The sequence below is a fragment of the Miniopterus natalensis genome, chromosome X, assembly GCF_054644295.1.
Source record: "Miniopterus natalensis isolate mMinNat1 chromosome X, mMinNat1.hap1, whole genome shotgun sequence".
In the NCBI taxonomy this organism is placed as follows: Eukaryota; Metazoa; Chordata; class Mammalia; order Chiroptera; family Miniopteridae; genus Miniopterus; species Miniopterus natalensis.
In genome coordinates this window covers 97,411,695-97,437,444 of record NC_142103.1, presented here as the reverse complement: position 1 = coordinate 97,437,444, position 25,750 = coordinate 97,411,695, and the positions used below count along the sequence as shown (strand labels likewise).

Below are 25,750 nucleotides of genomic sequence, written 5' to 3'. Positions count from 1 at the left end.
AGGGCAAGCCCCAAACCAAAAGTCGTTTTCAAGCCTCTGTTTGCATGGTTTTTGCCTCATTGGCCAAAGCACATTGCATGGTCAAGACCTGATTCAAGGGATCAAGAAATAAATTCCAGCTGTTGATGCGAGGAGTGGCAGGGTCACATTACAAAGTGGGAGATGTACGGAAATGGGAATTATTGCCACCATCTTCATTAATAATCTTTTACATTAAGAATGTGGATGCCCACAGAGGTTGTTTTCATCTGTTTCTTCTGTGTACCTCTGGATGCACTGGGATGCATAGTCCATTTTCTTTTGGGACAGATTGTAATTTGAATTTACTGGACAGTGTTTGCCAGAGAAGAAATGAGTATAAATTAGATCATTCATAGAACCCCACCTGAGGATTCAAATATGGTAGAGAAACTCCTTATAATATGCTTTTGTCTATAAGATGATTAGATCATTCATAGAACCCCACCTGAGGATTCAAATATGGTAGAGAAACTCCTTATAATATGCTTTTGTCTATAAGATGGCCCCAACAAGATAATTCTGAGGACAGCCTTGTTGCAAAACTTCAGGGAGTATTTGCCTCCTAATAATACCTATCAGAAAACTGTGGTTATATGTGGAAGCTACCAAAAGTAGATAGGGACTCCAACTTATTTGATCCAACTTGAATATCACTAATTAATAATTGTAAGTAGTAGTAGAAGAACCATATTATTTGTGTAAAAATTCCATTGATATCAGTTGATATTTGGTTAAGATTAAGAATTTGCATTTTTGTATATTCATAAGACTTTGTCTTTGACATTCAAAATAGTTTCAGCTGTATAATTTATTCAAATCAGTTGACAGAAGAAAAATAATATGTAGTGGTTATGTGGAATCTTCCTGGGTATGTGGAGATTTTTCATAGGTTTCTCCATCTAGCACAATTTACTCTGTCATAGGTATTACAGAAAAATCAGTATCTTTCCTTCTCGAACAAGCTACTAAAAAAAATCTACATGAAGTTTTCTAGGATGGTTCTTAGGTTTTTGTGGGAAGGAAATGAGATAAATAAAATATTGACTTATTGTTCAGTGATTTATTGTCCTAGAAACGTATTCTGTACAGTGTTAACAGTGCTTTAATGTAGAGTATTTGTTAAAAGTTTTGTATTACTACTATATCATTATGGTATTCTAGAATTTTATTCCATTTTTTTGAGATACTGTATTTTGGCTTTCCCTTCTTAAAGCGTAGATTATTTATGTTTGAAACTAAGGAAAATATGATTTCTTACTTAATCTGCCATATATAATTTGACTTAAGGCATTCGATATTGGGGTATACATATAATGCTGTTTTGGTGATGCCTAGATTTTTGTGTATATCCTCTATTAATAACAGTAACACTCCTAAAGCCCTTTGGTAAACTCATATCCTAGAAGAGAGCTAAACCCCTAAGTAATGGAAAATGCTTTAAGGGTAATAGCTATCATAAGGCCCCATTATAGAATAAAAATAGATTCAAGTAAATAATACAATAGAACTTAGCACAATCTTTGCTATTAGAAATTATGACCATGTAGTCAGAGGTTAAATAATATTCAGTGCTTGTTGTTTAAGAAGGGGGAAAGGGGCTGGGAAGAGGTGGGCAAAGGGGGGAATAGGGGACATCTGTAATAGTGTCAACAATAAAAATAAATTTTAAAAAATAAAATCAGTTATAGTAAAAAAAAGAAGACGCATAATTCAGTAGTACATTTTAATAGACTGAACTCAAAAAATGGATAGGATGTAACTTTTTGACATTTAGAGAGCTAAAGGATAATTACCTAGAACAGCGATTTTCACCCAGTGTACCATGGCACACGGGTGTGCTGCAAGAATTTTTAAAACACGCAGTACCTGACTATTTATTCAGGGGCACTAGCCTCTTTTCCCTTAGATTGTCAAATAAAAAAATGACAACAGCCAACACAACAATAGCTGTGTGGTATGAATGCTCTTGAACCATAAATATATAGGTCGTGTAATAGAGTTGCATCTTAATGAAAGTCACTTTGGAGCAAAGAGGGCAGGTAATTATTATTTTTTGTAAATCAATCAAAATTATACCTATTGTTTTGTCATATATTTAGTGATTAGTTTATGTGTTCCATGAGATGAAAAAGGTTGAAAATAGAACATAAATTTCTTGGGAACATTTCATTCCCCAAGTGAGGTATTATCAGACGTGTGCACTGTATTAAGGTTTATTAAGCCATTCATGTTCCAAATACACCCAGATGTGAATAGATTTCAACTTAATGTATACTTTCTAAATTGTTATTAAACTGATGGTTTTATTAGCATAGATTTATTCACTTGTGTTCTGAATTTTTACTTGGATATCCATAATTCCTTTTCTTAGCCTTCCCTTTTTCCACATAACACTTTTTAATTCTTCAAGTACATATACGTGTTTTAAATCATGAATTTGTTCAGAATAATTTGAAAATTATTAAAATGTATGTCTTCAGTTGCCAAGATAATGTCTCCCTTTGCTTTTCAGAGCTCCCTATGGAAAATCTGTAGATATGTGGTCAGTGGGCTGTATTCTTGGGGAGCTTAGTGATGGACAGCCTTTATTTCCCGGAGAAAGTGAAATTGACCAACTTTTTACTATTCAGAAGGTGCTAGGACCACTTCCATCTGAGCAGATGAAGCTCTTCTACAGTAATCCTCGATTCCATGGGCTCCGGGTAAGAGGTTTTGCGAAAACCCAAAATGGAACCAGCACAGCAGTATTTAAATCATTGTTCATTACACAATGGAATGCTTAGCTATTCCCTTTCTCATTACAATGTTTATAATCCCCGTTATAACATTTTATTTTTGAATCATATACAGTATTTGTGAATTTTCAAAAGTGGTCTGAATTTGAAAGTGGGAACAGGTTATGTTTTTCCAAATTTGTATGTTCCAATTTTTCAGTCTTTTCTAGTGTGGGTATTATTATATTCTAAACTTTGGTTACCTCTGAATGTTTCTTTATCCAAAATATTAAGCATCCCCAAAAGACATACAATTGTACAAATGGCTGTTGCTTACTTGAGCAAACTCATTGTAGTGATTCGAGGAAGATTATGAACACTTAACATTCTGCAGATTTAAGGGTGCTGTTCCTGTGGCTAATTCTTGTTTGTCTGTTGACAGTGAAACATCAAGTCTTCTTTTCAAATTCGTATATGGTCTTGGCAGCGTTTTCTAGACTAACATTGTATAAAACTTCTCAGAGAATATACTAAAAAAGGTCTTAAAGTATAAACTTTCCCCAAATGAGGGACAACCAGCTTGCAGACGCACCTTATGGGAGTGGCCAGCTTTAGGCTGCTTCTCTCTTCCATCTACCCCCAAAACTACGTTTTTAGTTGTCATCTACCCAGTTTGGGCCCGCATGCCAATTGGTGGTGGCCATTGTGCATAATGCTCAAACCATGTTTTCTTGACATTTGCAGAGCACTTTGTTTCATCCTTTGATTTTCTGGACCTCAGTTCTTTTCCCTTTGAAGAGCACCCCTCCTCACCCATGAGTTTCCAACACAGTACCCACTCCTGAATGCGAAAGAAAGGAGTGAACAGAAGTGCATAGTTTCTTATCTCCTTCCAGTTTTTTCTCTCTCTTCCAAATCTGAGTTACCTCCAGCAAGTTTCTCTTTTCTCCTTTTATTTTTGCTTTTGTAAGCCCAAAATTAGCCAAATTATGACCATAAATTAGGGTGTACAGAGTTTAACAGTTATTAAGCATTTATCATACTAGATGCTAAAGATGTGACAATAGGTAGGACTCACCCTCAGTCTAGCAGAAAGGGAAATCTATTCATACATAAAGTTATTCATAATTTATGAATTCCTGTTTTGCTGAGGATACATCTAAAGTCCTTCCCATAGCCTATGACACCTTGCCTGATCCAGGCCCTTCTAGCTCCCTGACCTCAGTTCATACCGCTCTCCATTCCCTTCCTTCTCCAAACTCTCACCACATTGCCTTTCTTTTTCTTTGGCTTTCATAAACATTCCAAGGTTTTTCCAACTTCATGGACTTGAGACTTGTGCCTCCTTCCAGTAAAGGCACTTCCCTTGTGTAACCCCTTCTCATTTTATAAATCTCAGCTTCAAGAATGCCCCCTCAACATGCCACCCCAGCTCCTTTCTGTTATCTTCCATAGCACCCTTTTTCCCCATAATAGCACTTATCATGATATGTATTTTTTGTTTACTTGTTAACGATTAATTGACTGGTTCTCAACCACTAGAATATAAGCTCCCTAAGGGCAGAAATCATCTGTTTTATCACTCTACTTCCAACACCTAACAGCCCAGCACATCTAGTGGGACTCAGTAAGTATTTGAATGAGCCCTTGAACCAATCTGTGTTGTCAGCACTCAGGTTCAACTCTGTTTCCCTTCTCTCCTACTCTAATGCTGCTTTCACTCTTACACCGTTTACCTGCCCTGTTGACAGCTGCTTCCAAACTCATCACTCCAACTTTCTCTCTTCACTTCAGTCTTTTCACATTGCCTGTAGAATGCTCTTCCCTCAAACCATAAGTTTAATTTCATCTTTGTGTTTAAAAGCCCCTACAGGATAGCTGATTAAGTTTAAGCTCCCTTAGGGTAGCAGTAAGAACCCCTTGCTCCTAGCCCCCTAACGTCGTCTCCTACCCTTTCATCGACCCTTGTCCCTGCTCTGCAGCCACATTGACCTCCTCACCATTTCCTTGACACATTGCTTCTATAGTGCTGTATTTTGTTTTGTTTTTTAAAAATATCTTTATTGATTTCAGAGAGAGGAAGGGAGAGGGAGAGAGAGATAGAAACATCAACGATGAGTCATTCATTGATTGGCTGCCTCCTGCATGCCCCCTGCTGGGGATCGAACCCGAAACCCGGGCATGTGCCCTGACTGGGAATCGAACTTCCGTCTCCTGGATCCTAGATCAGTGCTCAACTGCTGTGCTACACCGGCTGGGCTATAGTGCTATTTTTCATTTCTATAATGCTCCCAACACTCACCTCACTTCCTGGAAAGCTCTTCCTCCTCCCTCCTCCTCGACTCATGCCAGATGTGCCACTGCTGCCACCCGCCCCCCCCCCCCCCCCAGTAAAGCCCTTCTAGACTCCTCCAAGGGAATTGATGACTCTCCCTTCTGTGCTCCTGCAGCACTTCGGTCATTTCTCTTGCAGCACGCACTCACTGCAGTTATTTTTAAATAAGTCCTCGAGGAAGTGAATTATCATGTTCTCCATTATATTCGCAGCACACCTAGAATAGTGCCTACTAGATGGAATAGTATTAAATGATTGAATATTTGACTTCGGGATTTTAACACTAACTTCTAGAGCACAAGATTTTGCCTATTGGCTGCTTGTTCTTTCCCTAGTTGAGGAGGCTCTATGCTGGATTCTCTGAAGAGAGTATAAACAGATCTGTCATGGTACCTGGCCTTAATAACTTACAAAACTGGCTGAAGAGTTAAAATGCTTGTGCATGAAATAATTAGAAAACACTATAATTTATAATCAAGCATGGTATATAATAAAGTACCACATTCTTTACTACATTGTACTGTTTTTTAATACATCTCAAGATGGTTGAGACCATGGGAGTGTGAAACATTCTGGAAAGTTAGAAATCATAGTTGACTAGATTCGCTAAACAATGATTTCTAGATAACTGGAAGTTTGAAATAGATATTGAAGAACAAGTAGCATTTGGATTAGGTAGGCCACACTCATTTGTCTGTGGTCCTATTTGTTCACAGACTTCCTCACTGAACAGTATTATCTATAAAATGCCAGAGAGCACATTACGACACTGCTTATAAATATCCTTCAGAGAAATTGCTACTTTCATGACACTTTGATTTTTATAGACCTTAAGAGTTTCACATTTTAGTGTGAAAGTGTGGTGTTTTAGCTAAAGCACTTTAATCTTTTTAGAGGTTTAACATCTTTTGAGGGACAGTCTTCCTTTATCATTTTACTTGAGACTGACTGCAGCAGACAGCTAAGCGCATAGGGTGTGTGACCTGCAACTGATACGAAACATGGACTCACCAGTAACCAGTTTATGTTATCTGCATTTTGATTTAGTTGTGTAGAGACTGGCAAATGAACAAGATGTTGCTCTAATGGTGTGTGCATTATTTTGAAAGAGTAACAGTTGCTCTCCCATAGTATAGGGCATACTCTCTGCAGTTAGACTTTGGGGATCAAAGCCTGGCTCCATGTTTACTACTTGAATGGCCCTAGGCAAGTTTCTTGGGCCTCTGTTCCTTCCTTGTAAAATGATTATAACAGAAGTTCCACCTAATGGGGTTGTTGTGAAGGTTAAATGTTATATGAAAGATGTGCAGACCAGTGTCTGAAACATAGCAAATGCTCAGTAAGGAGGTGCTCTCATTGCATTGCTTTGGCGGAGGGAGGAAGGAAAGGGAGGGAAGGGAGGGAGAGGGAGGGAAGGGGAGAGAAGGGAGGGAGGAAGGAAGGAAGGAAGGAAGGAAGGAAGGAAGGAAGGAAGGAAGGAAGGAAGGAAGGAAGGAAGGAAGGCAGGCTTGTTGAGTGGGATGCTTTAAACTTCTATGCTTGAGTTTTGGTTATTTGTTGAATTACCTCAAATTCGAATGGTAGCTTTCTTTCAAAAGCCCATACATTTTTTAAGTTAGGAGTTTGCTTGGTCATTTTTTATCATAATATTTCTAATACCTTTTGACTTTCAGCATTTAATATCAAGGAAATGTTAGTCTGAGGAATAAAAAGGAAGGGGTATCTGGTAACATAAGACAGACTTCATAAGCAAAATATTCAGTAAGATGTACCAGTACAGTCTTTTATCACAGCAAGACGGGCATCTCTCTCTCTTTGGGCTGGCTGGTAATTAATGCTCTGACAACATCCAAAGGATCCTCTGTACCTCCCTGGGGAGAGGCGTCTAGGTTTGGAAGGAGTGTGGCTTGGACCGTAGACTTGGGGGCAAACTAGTTCAGCTTCTTGTTCATTGTGTGACTTGCCTTGAACAATTTATTTGAACTTTTTGATCGTCACCTTCCTTGTTTCTAAAATAAGAACTCTGATAATTGCTAAAATACCTCATGTAGCATGACTTCCCTCAGAAATCAGTGTAAGATCTTTGCCTTTGTGTCTGCATTAATTAAGCTCGTGGCATTTCTTCTACTTACTCTGTGTAGAAGATGCCGTCCTACTTTTCTCTATCTTCACATTTTTCTTATCTTTCAAAACCTAGCTCAAATATTAGCTATGGATTCTTTCTTGTACAGCTGCAAACCACCTGGGTCTCCCCTTTCTGTGGGTTCCACGTGGCATTTAATTTATGGCTGCGCAGTGCAGCGCTAACTGCTTTCCCGCGTGACTGGGAGCGCTTGCGTGAGGGGCTAGGCCTCAGCCACCCTCTCTCCCGCCCTGCCGGCGGAGTGGGCATGAGATCACAGTCACTCCTAAAGGCCTCGTTTGAATTTTCCCGTATGCCCTGTCCTCCCATCCGCTCATTTAGCATGTTTAGGGATTTCGGTACTTTGAAATGTTCTTATGTTGGTATAAAGGAAATGTATATTAAAAGCAAAGCAGCCCCCCACTGGGAGGGAGTTCGTGGAATTGGGCTCGAACACTTTGCCGTCACTTAGACATTGTGAAATGTGAGTTGGCGCAGGGAAGGGCAGAACATCTAAATAAACTTGCCCTCTTGCCCTCATTTTACTTAAAAATACATTTGTTAATTTAGGAGCCTGTGTGCCTTCTGTGCCAGTTTACATAGAGGAAGGGATTGAAAACAGGTCATGAAAAGAGTATATTAAAAACAATAACAGTGCGTGCCTGAATTCACTATTTCTACTTCTGTGGCCTTTGAGGAACTGGCCTCTCTTTTTCTCTTTTTTTACTTGTCTAATTTTCAGAAGTAAATGATATCTTGTTGTGAAAAAGACAAGAATTGTCTGTATAAGCAGGGAAATTCTGTATAAACTACCATAACTGAATTCTCTATATAAGCAGACAATACTAGATAAATACAGTTTCAAATTTTTATACTTTGGTTTGTTGTGGGTGCTTCAGTATTGTCAGTATCTTTCACCTGTGAGTTTTCCTGTTATTTAACACCCAATTCTATGACTCCATACTTCAAATACATAGATGGCAAAAGTAATAAACATGTGAAATCAGTGTGACTTTGATTGGCACTAGGGCAGTAACTGCTTTTCTAGCAAGGACAGTACGTACACACACATCCCCTTCCCCTGTGCTAACTAACACCCGTGTCATGTTCTTCTAGTTTCCAGCTGTTAACCATCCTCAGTCATTGGAGAGAAGATACCTTGGAATTTTAAACAGCGTTTTACTCGACTTAATGAAGGTGGGACAAGTTGGTGTTGTCTCTATGAAATGCCTTTTGGTTTGTGGGTTCTCTTGTGTCTTAATTGTGACCGTAGCCTGCTTTTATGAATTAAATATCTTGTTAATAGATGTATAATGCTGAATAATGGGGGACTATATCATGTTAAAAGGCATGGAAATTATTTAAAATTGCAGCAGTATCTGGTATTATAACATCCCATCTAGACAGGACTGTGAGATACCTAAATTATATTCCAAAAATGGGCAGAATAATGACAATCTAAATATAAATAATAAGAAATAATTAAATTGATTTAGCACTCAAGAGCTGCTCAGGCATAAGGTTTTAAAACAAATCTTTAAATGAATGTTGAAAGAAAAGAGATTCTCAATTTTTTACATGATATTTAAAGCCTCCCATAAGATTATTTTACCAGTGAGCCTAATTCTGTTCTTTTTCTAACTTGGCCTCTTCTCTCCCAGACTTGGCTCTTTCTGGCTATTCTTTTGACACATATAATTGACAGCACTGCTTGTACTGGGCCTGAGTGTTCCTCCTGTCGCTGGTGCCCCTGTCCAGAAGGTCTTCCTGCTCTGGACTACTGAAAATGTTCTCACAGTTCTTATTCATGTTTTTCTTCCCTGGTAGACAGTCAGCCCCTTGAGTGAGAACTATTTTTTTCATATTTCTCCAGCTTTCATTACAGCCAGCCAGTGCATAAGCAGTGCTATTTTTTTTAATTTTTAGAGAGAGAGGAAAGGAGAGGGATAGAGAGATAGAAACATCAATTAAAGAGAAACATCAATCAGCTGCCCCCCACAAGCCCCCCACCAATCCAGGCACACACTCTGACTGGGAATTGAACCAGTGACCTCTTAGTTCATAGGTTGACATTGAACCACTAAGCAACACTGGCTGGGCTGATAGTAGACCTTTAAAAAACAGTTGTTAATGGATCGCGTTTGTTTTATGCCCAGACAACCATCAAAATCAGAGGTGGTTACACTGTGCATAGCCTTTAAAGGCATACTTAGCACAGTTGGAAATTGCTGAGCAGTGCTCTCAGAACTTTGCTGTGCTTTAGACTATGTTAATCTGTGCCAAGGAACACTAAATAGCGTGGAGGAGGGGGTGTAGCTTTTGGAAAAGGCCACATACCATATTCATTAACCTATAAAGGCTTTCAGAAATCCCACTGCAAAGAAGCATTTCTCTCTCACCCAGTATCTCCCAAATTTAATTAAATACCGAATACTTTTTCATTTTTAAATAAAACTCCACAGCACTAGTGTTCTTCTGAACACAGATTGAGAGATGCTATTAAAAAAAGAACCCTCAAGGCTCTTTCAAGTTAATTAGGCATAAATTATCTCTTAAATCAGTTGGGTTTTGTCAATATGTTCTTTCATGCAATCAATATTTATTTATCAGGATCTTAATTATTTGGTAACGTTAAAAATGTAATAGAATACAGTAGAAGAACTGAGTTAAATGCAATTTCATGTTTTCTGCCTTTTGTCTTTTTATAGTTAAAAATAATTGAACTTTCCTTGTTAAATCATTACCAAATGTAATTACCAAGCATCAGTGTATGGTACCTGGTAAAATCTAGCACAGATAAAAGTACAATGATAACCTGAATCTCTGCAATTATATCAGTTTGGGAGTTAAACAATCTGATTCCTATTTATTTAATATATTTACCCTTGAATTTCCTGAACATTAAAGAACCATTTTATTGAAAAATATATTCCTAAGGTATACAAATTATGTGTACATCTCAGTTAATTTTTGTAACGTAAGCATATCTGTGTAACCCCACCCAAATTGAGATACAGAAAATTATTGACATACCAGAAACCCCCTCATGACCCTCTCTCAGACTTTACACTCCACCCCTCCCTACTCCTGGAAACCACAATTGTGATTTCTATCACCAAAGATTAATATTGCCTTGTTATTATTGAATAGTAATATAAATAGAATTATTCCTTTTGTCTTTTAATTATTTTTGAAAATGAATTTGAAACATAAACATTACCATCTACCTTTTCATGAGAAATGTATTCTCTGTGCCTTTTCCCTAAAGTAGATTTGATAATTTTGCCCATATATAAGTCCCTAAAGTGGCCATGCCATTCTGCATCTGTTTATACATGTCAGCCATTTTAGCGGGGATACAAGTCTCCAGAATTAACCCAAGCCCCTGATAACTTAAAGAATAGCTACATAATTATATGGGTTCTATTTTAGTTTTTTAAAAATTATGTTGTTTTATGCTTTCCTCATAATGACCTCATCCTTCCAGGTAATTTGGAAATTAACAGCTATATTCATAAATATAAAAATAGTTCTTTGCATGTATGTAGTAATTTCTACTGTTCATAATCTTAAATTAAAGCAGCACCTTCATGCCAGTAGATATTTGGCTTCTGAAAGATCTCAGTGTATTTCTAATTTAAAATACTACTCAGAGGCTGACTTTCCTTTGTTTTAATTAGTATCCTGCCGTTGAAACCATTTTGATGTTCACTGTTTTAACTGCCAGTGAGACCACAATCATCTTATATACCTCTACAGTTTTTGTTTTCTAATAAGGAAGAAGAAAGAATTGAGATAATTTTAGAGTTGTATCTGGGTCAACATGAATGTAAATCCACTTGCATGTAAGCAATGGCTTGGGTTTCCAGATTCTGGCCCAAAGTGAAGGTTTCAGTATATGATAGGATCACATCTCAAACTTTCTGTGATGCTAGGTTAAAGGTGGTTGTCTAAAATTGAATTCTGGCTTATTGGGAGCAAATCTAGATTTACTCTCAGTGTTCGAGAGTGGATCACAAAGAGATTACTGTTGGCAAAACCAATGAAAGGGATCTAGAGATGGATTTGGGAATGCTGGAACTTTACCCTTTTTCCTTTCTCTGAAGGACAATGCCCGTCACTCAGAGCAAAGTTCACTGTGCTCTATTGAGTTGTGTTAGGTTATGTAGGTTATGTTTTTATATATATTTATTTAATTCATCAATAAAACCAACTAGTTTTAATAATGACTCACCTTTTAAAATCTTGTCCAATTACTAAGATAAATATTATCAGAGGAGAACATTTTATTTGTAAAAGAAATGAATATGTGCAAAGTAAAAGGGTTAGTACCTTAAAGAATAAAGAACACATAAATTAGAATAGATACACAGAAAAATAAGAAAAGAAAGGATATAAGTAACTAATAAACATAAAAGTATTCAACCTCACTAGTCATCAAAGATATGAATTAAAATAGCTATGAGAATGCCCGGTTTCGGGCTTGATCAATGACTCTCTCATCATTGATGTTTCTGTCTCTCTCTCTCCCTCTCCTTTCCTCTCTCTGAAATCAATAAAGGTATATTAAAAGTAAAATAAAATTAAATTAAAAAATAAAATAAAAGAGCTATGAGATGCTATTTTTAAAATATCTAATTTACAAGTACTAAAAAGAGCAATACTGCCTGTTGATGTGGGTGCCAGAAAATTGGTAGACTCTCAATTGCTGAGAGGAGTATCGTTTGAGACAAACTTCCTAGGGAGTAATTTGGCAACACATAGAAAATAATCTTTAAAAGTTTGCATACCTACCGGTTCCATCTCTAGTTTATCCTTTGAAAGGGATCGTGGATATATGCAAAGATTTCAGGTGTTCATCACAGTATTAATTATAACTGTGAAAAGTGACAGCCATGTAAGTGTCCAACAGTGGGAGCATGGTTAATTAATTGTGCTATATGCGTACCACAAACTTCTATATAGTCATTTAAGAGCATGTCATAAAGTTTTTTGTTGCAATATTGCTCATACTAATAAAAGAAGGGAAACTGAAATGTTTATCATTAGGGAATTGCTAAAAACACCCGAAAGTACATCCACAGAGTTGAAGCTCTTTACTGATATGAAATGATCTTGTAAGATCTAATGTCCAGTTGAAAGAAAACTAAGTGCAGACCATTGTGTGTATGCTATTTGGGTAAAATAAAAGGAGCAGATAGAGACATGCACAGAGCAGATAGAGATATGTACGGATGCACAAGAAACTGGTAACGTGGGCTGCCTCCATGGAGGGGGACCGGAGAAAGATGAAGAATGTGTATTCTCTCATGTGATTATATACTTATTCCAAAAATATTTAAAATGTTAGAATGATGATGTAAATAATGTTTTGATTAGTGAATGAAAAGTGCAGGATACAAAACTTAAGTGTACAATCTGAGCCAGATTTTGTAAAAGAAAATATATGTGATACTTAAAAAGGGGCTGGAGGGCAAATCTACAGACAACAACAATGGTAAGATTATGGGTGATTTAGATAGTCCCTTAAAAAAAACACTTTTTGGACTAAACTGTATTTGCTAGATATTCTGCAATGACCATGCATTTCTTTTATAAGAAAAGAGATAAGGTTTTTAAGACATTAAATTTCATGTTGTAATTTTCTTTCCAATCCTAACTTTATTTCATAAGAATTTACTGAAGTTGGACCCTGCTGAAAGATACTTGACAGAACAGTGTTTGAATCACCCTGCATTTCAAACCCAGAGACTTTTGGATCGCTCGCCTTCAAGGTCAGCAAAAAGAAAACCTTACCACGTGGAAAGCAGTACTTTATCTAATAGGTAAATATTCCCTTTTAAGGAAATACAGATGCAGTATTGGTCTTACAAGTAGGTGGAGGAGGTGGGTGCTTAAGTGATGCAATTAGAGAAAAGAAGGAAAGCCCTCTTTATTCAAAAATATCTTCCTTATGCTTATTACATGATTCAGAACCACAATTTAAGAGTCGTGTGGGTCTTAAAGATTTTCTTATCTTTAACAAGTAGATTATGGAAACCTATGTGTTCCCTGGGAAAGTTAGCATGGGTTAGCGGCTAAGAAGGATTCTAGCCTCATGAGCTAGAAAATTCTTTGCAAATGGTACCCAGAAGATTCTGTGATCCCTGGGGAAGGATAGGTTAGGGCAAGGGGATTTCTAGAGGGAGAAGATACCAAACACAGATGGGTGGGAAGATACCTAGGACCATCTTCGCAACTCAACCAAATAGGTCTGGCCCTATGGAAGGGTCTTGTATTTGTTGCTCTTGTCTTTAAGTTTTGATTTGAGAAGTTATTTTTTTCATAAGAGTAAGAATGTGGAAATAGTAAAGTCAGTTTGGAAGATAGTGATTAAAATTAGTGTTTTTTAAGATGTAATTTTTGCAGCATAATCTTTAAAAACAAAATAAAAGCAGCCTCTATTTCCGGGGGGCAGGGATTGTCACAAGGGATTGGACCATGCAATCAGCTTCCCTCTCCAGAACTGCCGTTCCCTGATTCTGTTCACTGCATTTACAGGAGGGCAGTGTGCTTGTCATGGGCTCCTCGTCTTCCTTCCTCTCCCAAGAAGCTGGCTTTGTCATCCAGTGTTGCTTAAACTATGGGAGATAGGAAATAGTCTCTCTCATCTACTATTAGAAGAGAAATAAAAAACAATAAGTCTTACTATGAAGATTTTTGAATATAAGTTTCTCTTCTTTTCCCCCAATTTTTATCTCCATGTAGAACAATGATTCTTAATGTAATAGAATTTTGAAAGCTCAAGACCTGGTACTTTTTAGGTCTGTGAGTGCATCCATAAATTACCAATAACCACTTATCCTATATTTTGTCTGCTTAACTGCAATGGTGTGACTGTTTTTTGATTTTTGTTATTTTGGGTTTTTGTTTTTTTTTATAGCTGTTTACTCTCTTTAAAATGATCGGTTTTGATATTGTTTCCCTTACATCTTAGAAACCATTCTTACCTGTTTTGTTTGTTTGTTTGTTTGTTTGAAAGCCTGGGAGCAAATTCAAATTCTGTTTAACCAAGTTCGTGTTCACTTTGTTTTCTGTTTGCATGAGATCTGAGTACACTAAGTCAAGGAATAGTATTTATCATTTGGCTGCTCCTCTGCATTGAGGAGCTTCACATTATGCCTGTCTTATCTGGGATCACTCCCAGTTCAGGTGCTTTTGTCTCCCTTCTGCTGTAATGGTCACTTGACTCCTCTATGTTACATTTGCAAAGATAAAGAATCCTAATGATATAAAGAATATTAGACTGGCCCGGCCGGACGTGGCTCAGTGGTTGAGCATCGACCTAGGATCCAGGTGATCGGGGTTCGATTCCCTGTCAGGGCACATGCCCGGGTTGCGGGCTCAATCAGTGACTCATCATTGATGTTTCTCTCTCTCTCTCCCCCTCTCCTTTCCTCTCTCTGAAATCAATAAAGATATATTTAAAAATATATATATATTAGACCGAATTTTGATTCGTGCTGTAGTGATTAGTGGTATAATCCATACCATGAAATGTATATTTGTCCTCTAGTGACTCACTTGAGAGAGGTCCCCAGTGGGGATTGAGACTCGCCTTGGGAACCCTCTTTAGGGATCTGTCGAGGAGGATGTGTGTGGTGATGAGGATACCATTTATATAGGTCTTTGAGGAATCCTCCCAAATCCCTTTTTGAAGCAGATGAGAATAGAATTTATAAGTAAATAAAAATCTCTGGAAGAACTCATTTTTAGATCTTGACACTGTATTGAATATATTAGCTCAATTTTCATGTATCTGGAAATGTCTTCTCCACACTTGTCTATGGTCCATATTTTCTCCATAGAAGCCCTTCTTTTTTGAGGACACTAATTCTGCACAGACCATGACTTCCTTGGACTTTGCAGCACCATTGTAGAAATGTTCATGGCACCATATCATGTTTGCTGCCAATTACACACTCCCCTGCCTTGTTCCTGAGACACACACACCCTGTCCTCTGTCATCCTAACTCATGTCTCTCTAGGAGACGAAGTGGGCTCTTGCATTACCTAGCTCCTGCCTAAGTCTCCTTCAGACTCTCCGGTGGTTCAGCTCACCTTGGACATGGTGGGATGGTACTTCAGCTTGCCTGTCACTGCCCTCTCACCAGTCCTGCTAGCCAACCTCCTTCATAAAAGTGTAGCTTTGCATCTTTGATGTTTGCTTTGAAAAGTTATTGTAACCAATAACTGGTCATCTGTCCTTCCTCTCTCCCTCCCTCTTTCCCTTCCTCCTTTCTTCCCTCCCCCTCCCCTTTCCCCATTTCCCCTTTCCCCTTTCCCCCTTCCCCCTTCTCCCTTTCCCCTTTCCCCTTTCCCCTTTCCCCTTTCCCCTTTCCCCTTTCCCCTTTCTCCTTTCCCCTTCTCCCTTTCCCCTTCCCCTTCCCCTTCTCCCTTTCCCCTTTCCGCTTTCCCCTTTCCCCTTTCCCCTTTCCCCTTCTCCCTTCTCCCTTCTCCCTTCTCCCTTCTCCCTTCTCCCTTCTCCCTTCTCCCTTCTCCCTTCTCCCTTCTCCCTTCTCCCTTCTCCCTTCTCCCTTCTCCCTTCCCTTCCCTTCCATCCTTCCAGTCATTTCAGAAGGGTTTATATATTAAATCCTCTTAAGTGGTTGGCAGTTTAACACAGATTGCTTACAATTGTGTATCAAAGAGATTGAATTTTCAGAGCAGGTTTTTTTTTTTTTATTGTTGTGCTTTGGCAGGGCTCCAGTGAAGACAGTTTGATGCCCTTCCTGCATAGGAATTATGTGCAAAGCTCAATGCCTTCAGATTCATACCAAGGCAGAGACTTTCAGGATAGCAGTTTAGACTCTTAGTACATTTATGGTAAACCTAACTCTGACAAATGTTTCTACCTTAACTAACTTTATAGTCTCCATTTTCACATTAGAAATTGTATCTTACATTGTTAACAGTATGTTCTTCCTCGAGTGTGGGTTCATGCTCCACATTGAAAGCAATATTTCCAAGAGTTTCAAAACTGTAGCAGCCTTCTTCACTTTTCTCTATCCTTTCCTGGCTGGAGCTTCAGACATTTCACGCTGTCTGTGTGTGTTACACCTGCTATTACTCTTTCTAGGCCTGGAGGAGAAAGGGGAGGAAAATAGGGTTATGAGAACCCAGGGAAGCCAGGCGAAAGGAGCCACCCTGTGGGAGCTGTAGTCTGGAGGGACACAGCTACGATCTGAGTCAGGGTGCTGATGCCGGAAAGGAGCAGGGAAGACAGGCCCCAGGCCCTTGCACTGCTAAGTCCACCTGGGAGTTAGACAGCAAGGGAGCCTGAGTGACACAATCTACAGCGTTGCGCTCCTGAGGCCCAGGACGGGGCAGAGAGGAGTGGAGAATGGGTTGAGAGTTGGGCAGATGGAGAATAACCAACACATTGAATCATATGCATTTATGGGTGAGATTATCTGTCTATCGTCATTTGGGGTTTTGAAAAGTGGCTAAGATACTCTAGTTACTGAAGTATAAATTGACAGACGACTCTGGGAACTGTCCCTTATTGACCAGGGGATAAACTCTGTTGACATTATTTAACAGAAAGCGAAACTTGCCTTTCCTTGTAATTTCTTTCTAGGTCTGGGATCTGCCATTTAGTTAGTTTGTATTTAAGTGACATTTTATGCTGGAATTCTTGTGACCTGACTGTGAGAGATTAGTGAGTACATTTAGGGAATGGGGCCTTCCACACTAGTACAGGCTCGCTTGATACCAGCTACTCCAACACTCTGAAAGGGAGGGAGGGGAAAAGGACCCTTACCTTTGATGCCTGAGCAAGTGGGTTCTCAGGGAAATGGGAAGGCATGGTTTCAGGTTACCATTTCCAGGGGGGAAAATGTGACAGTCCTGCCAATTAGTGTGGGAACCGAACTCTCCCAAATCAAACCATCTTTAGCAATAACAATATTTGCAGCTAAGCTTTCTGAAGGCAGGAAAACAGGAATTATTTTTTACTTCAAAGCATTCTTACCTATCTCAAAGTACAATTTCATCATTTAAATAATTACAGTAGACCAAATTGATCTTGCTGCAATGTCAGTTTCAGCTTTCAAGTAGAGGACAAGGTTTTCCTCTAGAGTTATATTTTATATTTTAAACCAAGTAGGAAATGAAGTTTTGAATCCAAAAGACGGCCTCAGTCAGTTTGGAATAATGACGTGTGAAATGAAGAAGAGAATAAATTATGTCTTTTGGAGAGATGTAAACTCTTTAGATCCCTGTGGTCCAGTTACTTCTGTTGAACGTACAGGGAGGTATCTGATGTACCCCAATGATTACCACTTCTCTGAAATATAAACATTGGTCATCATGTTCACCAACAAACCTCACCAGGCAGTCTACATTTCTTTTTATAGTCTCATTTTCTCTTATTGAGTAGATTCCTAGAATTTTCCTTCTTTGATGATACAGGCTAAGGACAAAAGAGACACTGGTGTCTGTGTGTTTATGCTCTGAGTATGTCCCTCTGAGGCAGGCCTTGAGTTTGACAAATAAAAACAAAGTTCACCGAGCACAGTGACCTTCAAGTGTAAATGTTGCCTTCTGACATTTCAGCAGACAAAAGAGTCATAAAGAGTTTATCTATAGCTTAAGTCTCTTCTTCTGAGCAGGTGTTTTATAAGCAACACTCATGTGAGCAGCAATATAAGAAAAGCATTTTTCCCAGATTATCAGTTAGAAACTATTGGCAGCCAGTTAGCTGAGCTTTTAAGGATGTCCAAATCATTTCATCAGGACCAGCGCTCTGTTGCGGAGTGACTTGATCTAAGGCACTTACTGCTTATGGTTACTTGTTGTTTGTTGACCCTAGTTTGAGAGACTTAATGTTTTTAGTCTTTGAGGTGTTTTAGGTATTCGTTCTTTTTTTTTTAAATGATACTTTTTGTGTGTCTGCTATTGAGGAAAACTGATATACTTCTTTTTTGGATTGTTTTTGACATAGAAACCAAGCCAGCAAAAGTGCTGCTTTGCAGTCTCACCACAGATCTAACAGCAAGGACATCCAGAACCTAAGTGTGGGTCTGCCTCGAGCTGACGAAGGCCTACCTGCCAACGAAAGCTTCCTAAACGGAAACCTTGCTGGAGCTACTCTTAGTCCTATGCACACCAAAACCTACCAAGCAAGCAGCCAGCCCGGCTCTACCAGCAAAGATCTTACCAACAACAACATACCACACCTTCTCAGCCCAAAAGAAGCCAAGTCAAAGTCAGAGTTTGATTTCAACATTGACCCAAAGCCTTCGGAAGGCCCGGGCACGAAGTACCTCAAGTCGAACAGCAGATCCCAGCAGAACCGCCACTCGTTTATGGAAAGCTCTCAGAGCAAAGCCGGGACCCTGCAGCCCACTGAAAAGCAGAGTCGACACAGCTATATTGACACCATTCCCCAGTCCTCTAGGAGTCCGTCCTACCGGACCAAGGCCAAAAGCCATGGGGCATTGAGTGACTCCAAGTCTGTGAGCAACCTTTCTGAATCCAGAGCCCAAATTTCAGAGTCCAATACCAGTAGGTACTTCCCATCCAGTTGCTTGGACCTGAACTCTCCGACCAGCCCGACTCCCACCAGGCACAGCGACACGAGAACTTTGCTCAGCCCCTCGGGGAGAAATAACCGAAGCGAGGGCACTCTGGACTCACGCCGAACCACAGCCAGGCATTCAAAAACGATGGATGAGTTGAAGTTGCCAGAGCACGTGGACAGCAGCCATTCTCATTCGCTGTCTGCACCTCATGAATCCTTTTCTTATGGGCTGGGCTACACCAGCCCCTTTTCCTCCCAGCAGCGCCCACATAGACATTCCATGTATGTGACCCGGGACAAAGTGAGAGCCAAAGGCTTGGACGGAAGCTTGAGCGTAGGGCAAGGGATGGCGGCCAGAGCCAACAGCCTACAGCTCTTGTCACCCCAGGTACAGCTGAGGGCGGTGACCCGATCTGTTGGCTCACCATGGGAAGGTGGTGCAGGGGAAAATAGGATCAGTCTGCAATTTTCGTTACTGGAAGAGGCTATATTTGCTTGAAAGGATGCATTTAGGGAAGCAACACTTGAAGGACTAATCGGTTCAAAATGATTGAAGTATTTAAGCTAATTGTTGAGTACTCAGAACTCAAAAAGCTTGTTTTCAGAAACCTGTTTCCTTAAATGTTTCTTTCTGGCATATTTTGTTGAGTGCATCCTATTTTGATTTGTACAGAATTGGCTGTATGGGTTAATTTTTAATTTTTTCAAAATTCAGTGAGAATTTATGGGGATTTTTCTCTAATCCTCCAAACTACTTTTTGCTTAAATCAACCCTTTGCTAAGACCTTATTCAGTATCTTAACTGAATTGAAAAGTTTTAAATTTATCTACAACTAGAGAGAAATTTAACAGGAGACCGGGGTAAATGTTAATATTTAGTCTTTGGATTGTTTTTAAATCCCAAGGCAGTGTTTTTAGCATAATACTTCCTCCACCTTATTGATCTTCAGACTCTAGAACTGACACTGACCTGTTTAAAAGCAGCAGCATTCTTGCAACAGAACACAGTTTGGGGTGTGTGTTTTTTTAATTTTAGTTTTGTAATATTAAACATTCACCTGCATCAAAGAAATGAAGGTGGAGAAAAGCCATTGTCAGAAGGGGAAGAGTTTCATGTAGGGAAAGTCCTCCCCTTTTCGAGGCTATGAAAATAGGTTCATCAGCGTGTGTAAGAACTCCAGAAAATACAGATGGAAAATGTCATGGAAGGCTTAGCAAGATGAGTGCTGGAGAGAGGGGATTGGTGTAGCAAAGTAGCTAAGAGCTCCGCTGGGAAGCCAGGCAGACCCAGGTTTGTATCCCAGTTCTGCAATGTGCTTCAAACTATGAACTTGGGAAAGTGATACAATCTCTGTGTGCCTCAGATTCCTCACCTGAGTGTTGTTGTGAGGATTAAAGACAGTGTATGAAGCACCATGGCCAGTGCTCAGCACAGAGTAAGTGTTGAACAGATTTTAGTTGTTGCTGCTGGTGGGGGCCGTTCTTGAGACGTGGGACAGCTTCGTGTGCTGGGTATTCTCAGGCACTCAGAAGAGTCTGAGTTAGGGTGCTTGCCCTTGAGAAACTTCTCTCAGGGAAGATTTTAAATTATACATGATAACAATGGACTAATTAGGAACCACATTCCTATGGCACTGGCTATAAATAGGAGTTGAGAACAGGGAGAGAGCGTTGTGAGCAGGAGCAGTCAGAAATGACTTTAGGGGTGACTGAAGGTCTTGCTCTGAGCTAGGACGTAGAGACTTTGGAAGGCTAGAGAATGAAAATGCATTAGGCGTTAACTGCGGGAGGCACCGTGATCCGCTCTAATTAGACAAGAAAGATGAAAGATGTGGTCCCCGCCCTCTTGGAGTGTGTGGGCTGGGCTGAGGGTCGCACACCTGCCAACATATAGCTCATTATAATACCGTTTGTCTGTGTTTGGCCATGTGCGGTAGGGAGAGGAGCAGCACAGTCAGCCAGGGGCTTGTGGGAGTCCCCCAGGGAAGGGGTTATCTAAGCAGAGACTTCTGGGACTTAACTAGGGGAAGACAATGGAAAGGGGCTCGAAGGGAGGGCGAAAAGAGCTAAGAGGAAGGTCAGAGACGTTCAGTAGCTTGGTGTGCTGTGGGGATTGCCGCTTATTCCACCTTGCTGCAATGGAAATGTAAGATTTCAGGTGGCTTTTGCGATAATCCAATCATGAAGTGAGGAGAAAATGTTCTGGACTGTCAGTGCCAATAGGAAAACGGAGAGTGGGTCTTAAAGACTCCTCAGAAGTGGAAACAACAGGACTTGTGAATTGAAACACTGAATAGAGAAAAAGAAAGCCTTCAAGGCTGCTTTTCTAGGAGCACCTTTTCAGAGATGAGAGAGCTTTTGGAGCCACAGAAATCAACTCCTTCAGTTCACAGATGAGCGTGCTGAGGCTTGGAGAAGTTGGCTGGGTTGCCCAAGTTTACTAGTTCAGGGCAGAGCTGGGATCTGAGGCAATGTCCAGGTCCCTAGCCAGCGTTCTTTGTACTTTATCATGCTGACATGTTGGGGTTGAAGTGGCCCTGGACCCTTAAGCAGAGGCGTTCTCCACAAGGTTGGAACGACCGACCGTCCAGCACCCAGGTGAGAGGAGGGGCAGGAGATGCCATGATTAGAGTCAGAGCAGTGGTCGGAAGGGTCCCCAAGGAGTCCCTCTAGAGAGGAGAGAACCTCTAGGACCTACAAAGATCTCTACAGCCTGGCAGATACCCATAGACATTAAGGTCAAACCCAGGTAAAGTATGCTAGCACTAAGCATAGTGTAAACAGAAGTAAGAAAAACAAAAGGCTTGAACTTGGGAAAAGGACAAGTGGACTGGCTCTTTGAGAGTTCCAGAAAAAAGACTTTGTGAACAGGGTAGAAATAAGCTAATTATAAACAGTTACTGTGGGCTAAGCACAGATCCAACTGTTACTGAACGTTAGGTCCAGTTCGGGATGTACAGTGCCAAGCTGCAAGACAGCACAAGTTTAAAGGCACAGAGATAGCAGACGGCTTGACAAGTAACAAAATCCATGAATAAATGAGGGGACTCGCTCTCTTGCAGAGTGGCGTGGCTGCCTTCAGGAGTATGGGGCCTGGACTGGCACTGTCATTTAAGAGTTTAGGTTAGATGTAAATCATTTGTTTTCTAAAATACTGTTTTAGAGGCCTTTGTAAATAATACAGGTGCTAAAATTCACATGATATCTTGTCATAAAGTAGAAAGAAGAACGGCTACATTGGATGATTTCCTGCCCAGAATCCTTTCATAGTACATTTGGGGAGTGAGGAGGAAAAAGACAGATAGACTCAGATTTTAAAATTTAAATAAAATGTTTTCGATACATCACATAAGGCTCAAGATAATATGCAATGCAGCTAACTCCTCTTAATGGCTTGCTAATTTTGTTCCTTAATCTTTTTTTCTGAGGGTAGAAAATGCTGCTTTTCCCCTCATTGAACACCACTGTGGCCCAGCGCTGCTCTTAGCTCGTGAATCACTTCCTTGAGAGAAACAGATAGTGTCTCCTGAGATGAGCAGCATCGTAATTATGCTTAAGAAAATACATGAAATATAAATACTGTTATCCTAGAGAAGATTCAGAAGAGAACTTAAGTATATAAACTATAGTAGGTAGAGAATTTTAAGATAAATGTTTAAGAGTACTGATTCTATTCCTTGATACATCCAAAGAACTTGAGTTTTCATCTGAATATGCCATATAAATCCTTCATGAAAAATAATTTTGGATCTATACAGTACTTTTTGAAGAACTCAGCCTAAAATCTGCTAGAGAAATTTTGGATGAACTAATAGAATCTCTAATTAGAGTGCTGCGCAGAACCGCGGCCATCTAGATATTAGGAAGACAATTTTCTTTGTTTTTAATAATTAATTGAACTATTTTCAGGGTAATTCATTCCCTGCTTGCCTTAACTTTAATGAGAATTTCACTTTCCATCTGTGTGACAGTTGTTTTACTTATTTTACATTCATCAGATGACTCACTGTTTTACAGGACAATTTATGTTTTAGCCAACTAATATTTTTTCTTTTAGTCATTTAAGGTACTAGTTATACCAAATAAAGCCCATGGCAATTTAGGTGATTTTCATCATTTATAAGGACACTTCTATTAATGCTTTTCAATTTGACTTTCAGCCTGGGGAACAGCTCCCTCCAGAGATGACTGTGGCGAGATCTTCTGTGAAAGAACCCTCCAGAGAAGGCACCTCTGCTTTCCACACACGGCAGAAATCTGAGGTCTGAGTTCTCCAGAGTTGCTGCCTTGTATGATAAAACCTGTCTGTAAAGATTGGTTGTTCAACATCATTACAGCCCATCTTTTAAAGTTTATCCATACCCATCCTCCACAAATAATTTGAACTGGCTTATAAAGTAGTTTTCCTCATGCCATAATTCTGAGTTCTCTCTTTAAATGATCCTGGAGTAAATTATAAATCAAGAGGTACTATTCTAATTTTACAGGCTATTCACTTTATATAAACTTGTTTCCTTTCTCAGGGTGGAGCATATCATGACCCCCACTCTGATGATGGCACTGTCCCCAAAGAAAATAGACATCTGTACAATGATCCCGTTCCGAGGAGAGTTGGCAGCTTCTACCGAGGTAAGCCTGGCCCCTGACACCCAACAGGGTCTTCTCTCCTCTGCCCCTCACTACACCCCCTGACTACATTTTGCTGCCCTGGCTTCACGTCAGTGTGATTCACCTGTGCTGTCACCTTCCAGCGCTTCTCCCGGCTTCGGATCCTGCTGTTTTCAGATCCTCGAGGCTTCTGACTTGGCTTCTTTGAGTAGTCTTCCTATTTCCAAGGTCACCATCAAAACAGTGTCTGGAATGACCCTTCTGAAGCTGTATTCTGAGCACACCACTCATTGATTCAATTAAGTAGTAAAATACTTATCGAGGTCACCCTGTGTGCCTGGCACTGTTCTAGTTTAGAACATGGCAGTGAATATTGCCAGTTGAAGGTCTTTAACCTCACAGAGCTCACATCCTCATGGGAAGAGAGCAGCACTAAATGCAATAATTATATAGAGCATTAAAAGGTAATAAACGCTACAGGGGGAAAAATAGAGCAAGGCAACCCATTGCCTCCCACCACCTCACCCATAGTCCTCTATGTCTCACCTGCTGAGAGTCCTCTGGCGGCTTCCCATTGGCATCAGGACAAAATCTGAATTCCCTAGGATGGCATTCCAGACTTTCCATGCTCTGGTCCTGCCATCCTTTCCAGCTGTTCCTCTTCCTCTCTGGTGTCCAGCCCGTGGGACTCACACAGGCCACACCTTCCCCTGGCCTGAAACTCACTCTTCCCCCTGCGTGGATAGCTTGTTTCTGTCCCTTTTAAGGTTCTACTATGAGGTCCTCTGCAGTGTGATGTCTTCCCTGCTCACTCAGACAAATTGAAGTGTCTCCTCCCCTGTTCCACCCGTGGTTCTTTGTTTTTTCCTCTGACATGACACAGAGCACACGGTACTGATTCTTTATCTGCATGTCTCTCTCACAAGGCTGTGCGGCCCTTTACCTTTTCCTCTTTCACCCTCATTGACTAGCATACAGCCTGGCAGTTTCATTAAAATTTGTTGATTGAATGAAAGAAAACCTTCAAATGTACTTGCACAGCCTTAAAAATGTACTTAGATATTTAATAGGCATCTAAAACAGATGCTTTGGGAGCCATATGGATTTGGGAGATGTTGACAGAGAAAGGCATCCCCTTTGAGGAGCTGTGTAGTAACAGAGTGGCTGGGAGCCCTGGGGAGCCCCAGCCTGTAGTAAGGAGAAAGATAGCAAGCCCACCAGGGTGGGGCAAGGTCGTGGGTCTGGGAGGCTTAACTTTTCAAAACCTTCTACCAGTGCCCACAACTGCATTGCCTGGCTTCTCACTATGGTGTTAATTTGAGAGGACAGCTGGAAAGGGGCAGGAATTGGGGAGTGGGGGGGGAATGGACAGCTGCTTGGTCATTTTAACCAGGAACCCAAGCTAAATAAATACATACAAGTGTTATTCAGGACTAAATGTATATTGAATGACTAGGCTACTCTGTTCCCTCCCAGCCCCACCTTTAGGAAAAGCATAAGGCATGAAATATACCTTTTAATGCCCTTTTTTTCATACCATGATTCTTTAGAATCTTATGGAACTAAAGTTTTAATTCACGTTAAAGTGAATTGAAACAAAATCTTGTAGTATATGTTAGCAAAAGCTTTTTTTTCTTTATCACTATAAGTTTTACTCCTAAAATGGACCATGCATATGTTATTTCTATAGATGTCTGTCTGTGGAATGTTAACAAAATTCTAATTAATCCAGAACCACAGTTTTATTTTTATTGTAAGTAAACTAAATCAGTTAATATCAGCAAAGCCCCTCACTTATCTTTCTGATAATCCACTTCAGGGCTTGGCAGGCAGAACATTTTTAGTTTAGAAAGTCTACAAATAGAAAGAAAAGATTTGACTAGGTGAACATCTGGAGACAGCTGCCATTTCAATGATGCTACTAAATCTAACTGGATGAAGATTTAGTGGTATCACTGAAATGACAGATGTTTCCAGAATACTTTCCCTTTTCAGTCCTACTGGTCATGAGTCAAGTGAAATGGTGTCATTTATCTTGATATACAGCCTGCATATTCCTTTTGTGATGAAATTTGCAATATATTTTGATATATGATCAAGCTTAGAAATTGACAGAAAAAAATAGTAACCCTCACCTAGAAATCAGCAGTATTTACTCAAATACAATTTGGTTTATCTTTCTGTTTATTCCTGGATTGAGAACTTAAAGAAAAAATTGTATTCTGGTGCAAGTAACCTAATTTCTTTCGGATTTAGTTTAAAAAATATAAAATTGATGCTGCCTCCCACGTATCAAGGCTTAAACGGTAGTTTGTATGTTCCAGCACATATTCTGTTAAGAATCACTAAATGCAGGAGGTAACCAGTCGATGTGTGTGTGTGTATGT

The 25,750-nt window shown here is 39.8% G+C and overlaps 1 protein-coding gene across 1 annotated transcript in view; it reads left to right on the top strand.

Annotated features, from left to right (window-relative positions):
• The window catches only part of CDKL5 (cyclin dependent kinase like 5), a 149,198-nt gene that overhangs the window by 108,926 nt on the left and 14,522 nt on the right, over positions 1-25,750 (top strand). The window contains exons 9-14 of the mRNA XM_087813498.1: positions 2,534-2,723; positions 8,309-8,389; positions 12,866-13,017; positions 18,177-19,143; positions 22,916-23,017; positions 23,279-23,384. Coding sequence (XP_087669624.1) covers positions 2,534-2,723; positions 8,309-8,389; positions 12,866-13,017; positions 18,177-19,143; positions 22,916-23,017; positions 23,279-23,384 — 1,598 coding nt within the window. The remainder of the gene's footprint in view (positions 1-2,533; positions 2,724-8,308; positions 8,390-12,865; positions 13,018-18,176; positions 19,144-22,915; positions 23,018-23,278; positions 23,385-25,750) is intronic.